The sequence below is a fragment of the Lactuca virosa genome, chromosome 9, assembly GCF_052849685.1.
Source record: "Lactuca virosa cultivar CGN04683 chromosome 9, Lactuca_virosa_CGN04683_v6, whole genome shotgun sequence".
NCBI classification, from domain to species: Eukaryota; Viridiplantae; Streptophyta; class Magnoliopsida; order Asterales; family Asteraceae; genus Lactuca; species Lactuca virosa.
Genome location: NC_136434.1, coordinates 264537140 through 264548965, shown reverse-complemented (window position 1 = coordinate 264548965; position 11826 = coordinate 264537140). Strand labels below are relative to the sequence as shown.

Below are 11826 nucleotides of genomic sequence, written 5' to 3'. Positions count from 1 at the left end.
TCAAATTACTTTAATAAACAATCAATTAGTAGTAACTTGTTATTAGGTGTGACCCTATCTGATTATATGTCATTAGAAAATATCATTCTATAATGACTCTTGGGCATAAAGATCTTTCAGTTTATTGTTTGCATTAACTTGTTGCTTCTGTTGTTTAGGTCCTATAGTGCATATAAAGGAGGCTGCTTTATCCTTTGACAAAGAGTTATATAAGTCGATTGAGGACTTAGTGGTTCGTGGATGTACCTTATTCAAAGACATCTAGTGGCGACTTGCTTCTTTACACATTCATTGTGGTGGTTTAGGGTTGTAATCTACTCTAGAGGCTTCCTCCTACATTTTTATGGCTTCTTTACACATTCAATGTGGTGGTTTGGATGTTATATGACCACATCTTATGAGACACTTGTGTATGTGGTACAAATTCTGACTATGTTTTTTATTTGGCTTGTCTTCGTGATACGATCTCGTCCTTTGGACTTAATGTTTTTTCTACTAAGGACACCGCCCCCTCAATCCCAACATGCATTGGCGAGTTCTCTCTTTAGCGAAATTTTCGAGGGCATGTAAATAGACATTGATATGTCAATTAGACATAAGACAATTTTTGAGTGTCTAAAAGCATCACCCGCTTAAGATTTTTCTTCTTGTTATCCTAATAGATGGTTTCGGCCAACATATGTTGCCTCATATAGTATCAGACTATCCTTAAGTATCGCCTCGTGATCCATTTATTTTCTATTGACGAGATATGATCAATTTATTGTAAAGCCTACTTAGACTCCATTGGAGACTACGCAATACATTATCAAGAGCTCCCAGGCTTTAAATACCGACATGATATGGTTGTGGATGTTCTTTGACATATTTAAAAGGGCCATGTTTTAGCTAAGAAAAAAGCACCCGTGAACTTCCTGACTGATCTGTTGGATGGAAGATCAATACTTAGACCGACAAATATTTTGGTTTTTGGATGGATAAAAGAGAAGCATGCTTGTGTAGATCTAGCAGGAGTTCCCCTTAGTGGGCTTGAGCAGTGAGGGTTTCATTGCTAGTCAAGCTGCTTTGAAAACGGCCTCAAGTAAAGTGGTCAAACACAAAAAATCTTGTATTAATAATCAACACGTATTTATACAATTTTCTTTTGATACATTTGATTTCCTAGCACCTGAAGAAGTGCACATTCTCAAACGAGTGCAACGGGTCATGCATTATGATGTTACGACCCAAAGATCCATGGACGTAGTATTTAAAAGAGTTGGTTTTGCAATCTACAAATGGATAGCAACGCAACTTGTTGCCCGTTAAATTTCGATATCGTTACAATTTTATATAGAAATAACAATTGTAATAAGTTTTTATATGACATTTGTCAACAAGCTGACAAACGGTCAACAAGCGGTGCCGCTAAGCCTTTTTGTATGGTAAAGCAAATTCTTTTGAAAACTACATCCATAGATCTAGGAGATAAGAACATTGTTGTGCATGATCCGTTGTACTCTATTAAGAAACTCCATACCATCCGACGCGAGGAAACCAAACGTATGAAATAGATATGGACCGTCTTTATAATTTTTTTTGGTTTGTTTATATACCTTAGTTTGTATTTCGAGGTGAATGCTTGAATCATCCAAAATGTATTGTTTAAACGTTTCCGAAATAATTTGGGCCAATCTACATAAAAAGATCCATGTGAGTCATTGTCAATAGTGATTAGTGAACAGTCAAATCTCCAAAGACAGGCCCATCGAGAAGGTTGATGAAGGGAAAACCGGCAAGATCAATTACCATTTACGAATCATCATCACATTCACCTCTTCCCCCGTTAATTGGAGAAGTCAATTCCATTTGCAACCAACATCATGTCATGGTTGCCTCGCTCAATTGCTAATTCTCTCCTAATCGATGGAGAAGATGAAGATGAAGGTGATCGCCCCACCGTCGCAAACGATTACAACAACCACCTCCCTCAATCTCAATCTGTAACAGAACAAGAATTCAACCCAAACCAAGACGGATCAGATCCTCAAACCCTAACAACAGGTCTGAAAGAAGATCTTTCCGAGTTTACAGATACCTTAGCGCGTCAACTCTGGGGCGTCGCTTCCTTTCTTGCTCCTCCTCCTCCTTCTCCTCCTCCTCCTCCACCACCTCCGCCACCACTACCACTTCGTCACAGTTCTCGCACAACCCCCAAACCCGATACATCCGCATCTATTCGAAGAGATTCCTCTGACGGTGATAATATCTCGAATTCAATATGCGAAGATTCGAGATTTGGGGGTGAAACTGGAGTTTCGAATTCATCTATATATCCGAATGATAACAAAGAGGACAACCATACGGATTTTGTTGGTGTTACCGACGAAGTCTTGGCATTCGCCATGAATATAGCACATCATCCTGAGACGTGGTTGGATTTTCCTTTAACAGAAGAAGAAGAACTTGATGGTAATTCAATTGCTTTTAGTTCTGTTTCATATGATATCCTCTTTTACTTTCATTTGCTTGAATTCCAGTCATTCCTAACTGTTCATGTGGAATTGAATATTTTGAATACTTGACCTTCCCAAGAAAAAATCTATACCAACAAAACTGAACCAAAAGCCATAGGGCTAAACGCAAGAAATAACAATGTACTTCCATTTACATATAAAATTCTACCTAAATATAAGATTGTACTTTCAATTTTCTTTTTCCTATTATCACTGTGAAAATGCTTTGTATTTCAAATTTCAATGACTAATTGGTAGAATCTTCGAGTTACAATGAAAGTAAGATGTTACAATAATCAAAGCAATGAACCACTCTGAACATTTTCTATTCCCATTCTGCAATATCAAATAAAGGTGCAAACTTTTAAAACTTTAACCTATAACACATTCCACCTACCTCCACTGCTATGTTGAAGTCGATATCAGGTTTTGAAGTCTTTTTTATAGCTTTCTAATCCTTTTTAGTCTGGGATATTATCATATTACAATTACAAATAATTACGAATTGATTTTAATCTGAGATATCAACTTTGTAACCAACCATTTTTACAAGATACCAATTTCTAAATCTTTTTATATCACCAAAAGGTACAATAATACACATTACTCCCAACACAGAAGATTGTATATTATACTTTACTCCCAACACGAAAGATGGAACAGAAACTCATCATGGTCTCTTGTCTGTTTAAATGACGAAAATGCCCTCTAAGTAGCTCTGAAAAATCTTGCACAACTATATGAGCTGCTATAATGACAAATATTTTTAATGTTGTTTTATGAATTTTTTTTTTTAAAACTTTAATTATAGATTTTGAAATGTCGGACACTCAATGGAACCATGCAAGTTTTGTGGAACATGTAGTACCGAGATTAGCTGCTCTTAGAATCGAACTTTGTCCGATTCACATGAGCGAGAGTTACTTTTGGAAGGTCTACTTTGTTTTATTGCATTCCAGGCTCAATAAACATGATGCCCGTCTTCTATCAACACCCCAGGTATTCATTTTCTGTGACTGTGACTGTGACTGTGACTGTGATTGTGACTGATGAACTGGCTAATTGAATTTACAGATAGTTGCAGCGCGGGCTATGTGGATGAAGGAGTTGCAAATCGAGATGAAGTCGAAACCAGATTTTTTGGAGGGAAATACTTCCCACACATTGAATTGTCATCAAGATTTTAGTGCCACGTCATCGGACTTTGTTTCCACAACTCATCACACAGTTGCAGCTGGGAAACAACCAGTTGTGGAGAAGTATGAGACAAAGGGTCGCGGGGTTCCATCAATTGAGAGTTTTGGTGATGATGAAGGGGTTCCATCAATTGAGAGTTTTGGTGATGATGAAGACGATTGGATACATGAAAACAATTCAGAGTTAGATGGATATAATAATTATGGGGTTGATGTTCCTGTTGGAGCCCATGATGACATTTCATTTAGTGATCTTGAGGATGATGACTGTACTCTGCCAATAAGATCCAAGGTTATCTGAGGGGGGTTGTTTGGTTTGTCATTGTTAAAATTACTCAAATACCCCTTTCACCCCAAGGGCATTTCGCCTCTCCTTTCTCCATGTGGATTCATGGATTCATCCCAATTCCTGCCAAAAATGTCTAAAAAGCAAACGCAAGATTGGATTTGACATGAATTGGAAATATATTCCATTCCCAAATGTGTTTTGGTTGCAAGTGAGTATGGAATTGAATTACAAAGTCCGATGGATGGACTTCAACATTCCATTCCAATATCTTAAAACCCATGAAATTTTATTCCAAACATATCCTCTTTGTTAAAATTACTTAAATACCCTTTTAATCCTAGAATTAAACAAGTGTGCTTTTCCCTCTTTGGCATGAATTGGAATTTAACTCCATTCCAATCATGTATTTGCCTATTTGGTTGCAGCCTTACAGCTTCGGAATTGAATTGTGTGGAAATTATAAAATCATTTAAGCAATGGATTTCAATATTTTATCCTAAAAAGCATGGAATTCAATTCTTCGCATATTGTTCTTGTTAAATTCCATTCCATTTTCTTCCAGCCAAAAGCATGACAACATTCAAATTCCTACATATCCAAATTCAATGATCCGATTCCGATTCTTTCCAGAACATTCCACCAAGACTACTTCGCAGTCAAAGCATCAAAGGGGTAATATGGTCATCATTTTTTCAGAGGTGGAATCTCGACGCAACAAGTGTATAGGTTTTCTTTCAGTCCATGTTTCTGTAGGTTGTACTCAAACTTATAAGAATTTCTGAATCTGTAAAGATAAGATACACACACAACGAAGATAAGTTCTAGTTTCATTAAAATTGTATTTGATCGTCTACTCGCATTACATAGATCGCAAAATTTATGAAGGAAAAAAAGTTTTAAGGATGATGGCGATTGGAATGGGGTAGTTCTTGGGTGTAGATATAATCAAGATGAGCTTCATCAAATGTCTTCCTCATCAACCATTCATCTTTCCCCTCCACTTCAACATCCTGCAATTCAATTCAAAATAAACATCGAAAATTGTTAAAATTGTTGAAAACCAAAAAATTTATCGATCCTCTAAATTGTTCGGAATAAGAAAATCGGTATTCACTAATTCAGATCGCAATTATTTGCGGGCATGTTAAATCCTCTTGATCAGGTTACTGGCGAGACTGATTCGCTCACATATACTGAAACTTTAATAGGTATATATTTAATGAGATTAAGTTTGTTTGCTAACCTTGAGTTGTGGAGTTGTCACCGGAGAAGTATCCTTGGTCGGCCGAGCAGCGCATTTTAGCATGAAGAAAAGGAGGAGAACCGTCATGAAGAGGCTGCCGACTTTCGCCATCGACGATTGATGCAGAGGTGGATGCTTTTGGGGATGATTGTATGTTTATATTCAGGCGGTGCTGTTAATGTGATATACGCAACGCATGCTCTTCAACCTCCACTCCCTAAAGTTGAAAGATAAAAATGAAAGTTAAAATTTTTATTTTGGGGAAAACAACAAAGGTAATAATTTTTTATTTTATTTATACTTAAGGCAATTTTTTTTATATAATTTACCGTCAAACTTATTAGATTTGTTTAAGGGACAATTACTAATTTAGCCAAATTAAAAAAGTGATTAACAATTTTTAGCCAAAAATTAGTAAATGTCCAAATATAGCCACGAAACCGTATGTTTTTATATTCGTCTACTGTTTCGCTAATTCGTCTATTTTTTCGTGTTTTGTATAATATATATATATATATATATATATATATATATATATATATATATATATATATTCATTTCTAAGATACAAAACCGTAGGTTTTTCAAAACCTACGGGTTCCTCTCGGTTTAGCTATGTTTTCCTAAACCGTAGCCTACGGTTTTGGGGAAAAAATAAGTTTTTTTTTTTTTTTTTTTTTTTTTTTTAAGTCTACTGTTTTGGGGTTTAATCTACTGTTTTGTCAAAAAGCTACGGTTTTATTATTATTATTATTATTATTATTATTTTTTGTGATATAGAGTATTAAAAAGAGTGTTTATAAGATGTAGAATTATTTTAACAATTATTTTGTTAAAATTTTTTGAGAATTCAAAGCAGTAGACTTAAAAAAAAATAAATAAAAAATAAATAAATAAAAATGTATTTTTTTTTTGTGATATAGAGTATTAAAAAGAGTGTTTATAAGATGTAGAATTATTTTAACAATTATATTGTTTATAAAATGTAGAGTTGTTTTTTGACAATTATTTTGTTAAAAATATTTTTCGTAAAATATAAACTAGTTTTTTAAGAATTAATACAATAATTTTTTGCTAAATTATAGATTATTTTTTTGAATTTGTTGACTGATTTTTTTGGTAAATTGTCTACGTTTTTGGTAAACTTAACTACTTTTTTGTCAGAGTTGAATAATGTTTTGCTAAACTTGACTACTTTTTTGTCAGAGTGGAAACCTACGGTGTACAACCCTTTAATGCACAAACTGTGCATTAAATTGTTGTACACCGTAGGTTTCCAGAAAACTTACGGTTTCATTATTATTATTATTTTTTTTGCGTTTTATGAAAAAAAAATCATCAATATATTACATATATACAATTCCGACTGTGTAGTATCAAATTTTAAAAAAAACGAAAAAAAATATATTTTTCCGTACGGTTCATACGAAACCGTAGGTGTACAAGTCGACAATGCACAATCTATGCATTGCTCACTTGTACACCGTAGGTTTCGTATGAAACCTACGGTTTTATTTTATTTTTTTCGATTTTTTTCAAAAAAAAACTTAACCATATATACAAAATCTACTTCTAATCACGAACACGGTAAAATTTTGATGAAAAGTAGACAAACCTGTTTGTTCTTCGGGTGCTCCATTGAGAGAAAAAAGTAGCCAAACCAACAAAACAACAGAAAAAAATGACCTAATCTGAAAATTTTTACATTATATACTTTGGGTTAATGGGTCACGAAAAAGTTAACGGGCCCGTGAAACAGTAGCCCATTAGAGGAAAAGAGTAATCAACTACGTAAAAGAGTAGTCAACTGTAGGTTGACTACTTTTTGTGGGTTATTTTTGGCTAAGTGAATTTTTTTGGTTAGTTTTTGTTAAGTAATTAAAGATTTTGATTAGATTTGTATTTTCCCCTTTGTTTAAATATTATCATTGTGATTATCGTAGCTTATAATAATAATATTTAAACCTATAGTCTATCGTATATAAAAACAGGTGTAACAGTGAACAAAAGGAAAAATTCATTATCCTCCTACATGATTTTCCTTTTTTTCTAGGATGTTTATAATGGGTTGAAATCAATTCAAAAGCCACAATCACATATTTAACTTTTTATGACTCAAACATAAACCAAAAAAGTAAGGCATATGCTCTTCTACGGTTGAGATTGGTCCAAGAAGTCGTACTTTGAACTCGATCTCCGTAGTTACAGTTAATACTTCTAGCCAATATGTATTCGAGAAGTAGAACTTGAAGAGAAGTCAAGGACCGTTTGATTTTTATTTTATTTTATTTATTTATTTTTTTTTCAAATTAGGTGCACTCAAAATACAACCTGTAAACTCTAGGGTTTTCTATAAAGAAAGATTAGGTGTTAAACCCGTGTATTATACGGTTTGATTAAAAAAATATTAAATATTAAAGTGTAACATTATATATTTTTTAAAATAAAATTTGGAATAAAGAAGGAAGAAACATATTCATTGCAAATTATGTCACATTTATTACAATAAATACTTTACGTATGTAAGTATAAGTATTATTTGACTTTTTAATTTTAAAATTTGAAAAAATCCATAAAATGACATGTGGATATTATTTATTCTAAAAATACTACAAAATGACAAGTGTCAAAACTCATAAGAGATTGATAAGTGACAAAAAAAAACCTTTATTTATTAGAGAGAACTAGACTAGATATGAGACCCATGTATTACATGAGTTTATTTATAAAAAAAAACTAAATACAAAATTCTAAACATTTGAAAAGTATGAATTTATAAGAAAAGTAAGAAAATATTGAATTATAAAAATTAAAGTGTTTTTTTTCTCTTTTAAATTTAAACAAATAATTTAGATAAATAAATAAAGAAATTAATGAATCTTTAATTTGGTAATTTTGAAATTAGAAGGAAAGTTCATTAATGAAATTGATATACATTTATTATTGAATATAAATACTATCTACAATTTAATAAAATGAAAAAAAACCATAAAATGACATGTGGAATAAAAATTAATTTAAAATAACCACAAAATTACGTGTGCCAAAATAAATGAGAATGTAACATGTGGCAAAAAGATCTTTATTTATTAGGGAAGATTAGTTATACACCATTAGTCATGTATGATGCCAGCAAATTAATGAAAAGTTATGTCATCATAAAAATCTACATAACGAACAATAATAGATAATAGCGACAATGTCATTCATTTGCAAACATGAGTGAATTTTTTATAACAAAATAAATGTGATGATTAAAAAAAAAGGCAAACCGATAAGAACCAGAAAATTAAGCAAGCAACTGATTCAAACTTTGATAAAAGAAAAGCCAAATTCGAGATGGTAGGTCCCCAGTACAAACAAGATAACAAAAATTGAATAATTAAACAAGTGAACTAAAAAAACAAAGCATGTTAAAGTTTTAGAAACTGATGTTAACTGCTTTTGAAGTGAAGGCCTGAACTGCTCCTCTCCCTTCAGTTTTCTCGATATTTGTTGACCAATGGGTCCACCCAAAATCCGAAAATAGTATTAAATTGCTCCTGATCTGTTGCTTTGACCCGTGTCTTTTTCCTAGTGTATAATGTAACGGTTGGCTTGCTTCTATAACACAACGATGGGTCCATCCACAAGTCGTTGATACCAAGATACCAGTAATTCTAGCACCGGTTGTCCTGCTTCTATAACACAATGATGATCTACAATAGTAGCAGGTTGGACATCAATTTCCCAGTCTTTTGTTATGGGTAATGACGCGATTGAACCAGAAGAGAAGGCTCTTTATTTAGAATTAGCTTGATTGCGCATGCGATCCTGAGCCTTAGTGAGATTGAAGCGAAGAAGTTTTAACATATCATCACGATCGATCAGTTGTTGTTCCAACTCAACACTTTTTGTTTCCCCTTTGACACACGGCAAGAGAGATGGAGGATCCCGTCCGTAAACAACCGAGAAAGGTATAGTGCCCGTAGAGGTATGATATCCTGTGTTATACGAGTACTCTGCCCATACTATGTAAGAGCTCCATTTGGTTGGTTGTTCATGAGCAAAACAAGTTAAGTAGGCTTCGAGACATCGATTGAGTACTTCAGTTTGACCATTCGTCTGAGGGTGGTATAGCTGCAGCTTGATTTGATTTAGACGAAAGTGTTCCTACCAAAAGGTACTTCAAAAAATAACATCCCGGTCAGAAATTATGGAACGAGGGAACCCATGTAGACGAATGATTTCCCTACAAAATATGGCAACCACACTTTTGGCTGAAAAAGGGTGAGATAAGCATAGGAAATGGGCATATTTACTCAGACGATCCATGTCACAACTAGCAATTTAGGGCTAAAATTTCTACCTTTGTACAAGATGATGTCTTTGTGTAATCTTGTAACCCTACTTTGTTATAAGCCAAATTTCAATACTATACATGTTTATGCATTCAAAATTGTGTTTCAAGTCGAAACTTCCTCGTGCAAGCCCAAAAATCTAACCCAATAAGCTATGTTCACTCAACTTTAGATCTTAACCCAAGCCTTCTCGGTCCAAACCTCTTAATGGACCAAGACTCTCTTATTGGGCCTTATTGGGCCGTGAACATCTTTGTTGGACCATAGTGAGCCAAATACCTCCATTAGGCATTATTTTGGGCCGAAAACCCTCTAATGGGCTTCATAAGGCCGAAAATCACTATTGGGCCCTTATTGGGCCGAAGACTCTTTCAGTTAACCTTTTTGGGCTGAAAAACCCATATATGGGCCCTAATGGATCAAAAATCTTTATTGGGCTTCCTCACCCAAAACGAAAATCCTTATTGGGCCTAATACATTTCTTTTGGCCTAGTATCGAACCGAAACCATTCTTGGGCCCGAACCAAGCCCAAAACCCCGAAAACACTAATGGGCCTAGGGGTTCTCGGTTGCCCTTCAAGCCCAAAAATATTTTCTTTCTCCCCTCTCTTTGGGCCGATCGGTTAGCCCAGTTGTAAAAAAAAAGATTATGGGATAATGTAAGTAGCCACCTCATTATTGCACATCATTTATCCATGCAAATACTTCTCATGTAACAAGAAACTTCACATCCATTCTAGTCTAAAGTCAAACCCTATCACTCCCTCACCCTCCCCCCTTATCGTCCGAACTACCCCCTAACCCCTCTCCACCTTTCATTTCAAACTCACCCACATTTATCTCATCCTCTCTCTAAAACTCAAAAGAAGAAAGACTCTCCCTCTCTTTTCTCTCTTCAAAAAATCGTGTGAAGGGTGTGTGCTTCAAAGATTTCCTCCTCAAATATCATAAAGTTGGTAAGCTTATATAACACTTAAGATGTTTTATTTCCATCTTACACTAAGATCATTCCTTATACAACACTATTTTCATGTTTTGCTTCCTAGAGACCACCTCAACTTCGAAAATCTTCTCAAGGAAGCACTCTAGGCCGAAAACCTCGTTCACTTTCCTCCTCAAACCGAAAAAGCCCCCAAGGTGAGCTTCATACCCCTATTTTTCGAGTTTTCCTTCTTTTGGGGGAGGATACAAGTCTAGTCTTGTGAAAGATCTATGTATATTTGCTTGCATGTGCATGCGTTATATGATATGTGTGATGAAATGTTGTTATTACATGCAAAAACTTGAGATTTATCCAAAGTCTTGAGTTGTTTGAAATAAGTTACCTTGTGTAACTTCGTATGGTTGGTTGTTATGTTGAAAATGCTTTAGAATTCACCATGATACTAAAGAAAAAGTAAAAATGGACTATATTTGAAAGTAAAGTGAAAATGGGTTATCTTTGGTCATTTTCGGTAAAGATGGACCATTATTGGAAATAAAAGTAAAATTGGGCTATTCTTGATTTATGGGCCGAAAATGGACTTTTTAGTAAATATGGGCCATTTTTGAACACTTTTGTAAAAATGGGCCTTAAATGAATATTTTTGTAAAAATGGGCTATTTTTGACAACTTTAGTAAAAATGGGCCATTTTTGACAACTTCGGAATTGGGCCATTTTCGACATTCTTGGTAATAATGGGCCATTATTGACATTTTAGATAATATTGGGCCACTTTTGGCATTTTAGTAAAATTTGGGCCTTTATTGACAATTTTGGTAAAATTGGGCTATTTTTGTGTAACATCCCAAATTTCAAGCCCGAAAATTTCATTTTTAATTAAGTAATTCACAATATAGTTTACCAAAACATTTCCCATGCCATGTCATTTGTAAAAAGAAACTTAACAACGTGTCTGAAAATCGTATCGTCAAAAGTAAAATAAATTAGAGTACATTCCCAGAAAAATCCATGCGGAAACCATGTGTGTGTGTGATGCGCTGCTACACCACCGGATCCTTCCCCTTAGACGAAGAGGTACCTGAAACCAAAACTAAAATTGTAAGCACAAAGCGTAGTGAGTTCCCCCATCATACCACATACCATACAATCACATAGCATATATACTGCCGGGCAATTTTGGGGCGCCCGTCCTACCCATGTCAAGCCATTCTGGGGTGCTGACCTACCCATGTCAAGCCATTATGGGGTGCTGACCTACCCATGTCGAGCCATTCTGGGGTGCTGACCCACCCATGTCAGGCTATTCTGGGTGCGGACCT

At 34.5% G+C, this 11826-nt stretch overlaps 1 protein-coding gene and 1 long non-coding RNA gene across 2 annotated transcripts; one reads left to right on the top strand and one right to left on the bottom strand.

Annotated features, from left to right (window-relative positions):
- Nucleotides 1-1725: 1725 nt before the first annotated feature.
- LOC145137657 (uncharacterized) lies at nt 1726-4816 on the top strand. The gene is made up of 3 exons (XM_079071785.1): nt 1726-2451; nt 3307-3494; nt 3570-4816. The coding sequence occupies exons 1-3, from the start codon at nt 1863-1865 to the stop codon at nt 3990-3992; spliced, it is 1200 nt and encodes a 399-aa protein (XP_078927911.1). The 5' UTR covers nt 1726-1862; the 3' UTR covers nt 3993-4816.
- LOC145137658 (uncharacterized) lies at nt 4791-5428 on the bottom strand. Its single transcript, XR_013721162.1, has 2 exons — nt 5224-5428; nt 4791-4990 (listed from the first exon to the last, which is right to left on the bottom strand). It is a non-coding gene; the product is annotated as an uncharacterized LOC145137658 (long non-coding RNA).
- Between the last annotated feature and the right edge of the window lie 6398 nt (nt 5429-11826).

Bases quoted from the DNA above. Each gene is read 5' to 3' on its own strand.
- LOC145137657 (XM_079071785.1), top strand. From the start codon at position 1,863: ATGTCATGGTTGCCTCGCTCAATTGCTAATTCTCTCCTAATCGATGGA. The intron at 2,452-3,306 runs GTAATTCAATTG...CTTTAATTATAG, and splicing joins AGAAGAAGAAGAACTTGATG to ATTTTGAAATGTCGGACACT. The intron at 3,495-3,569 runs GTATTCATTTTC...TTGAATTTACAG, and splicing joins GTCTTCTATCAACACCCCAG to ATAGTTGCAGCGCGGGCTAT.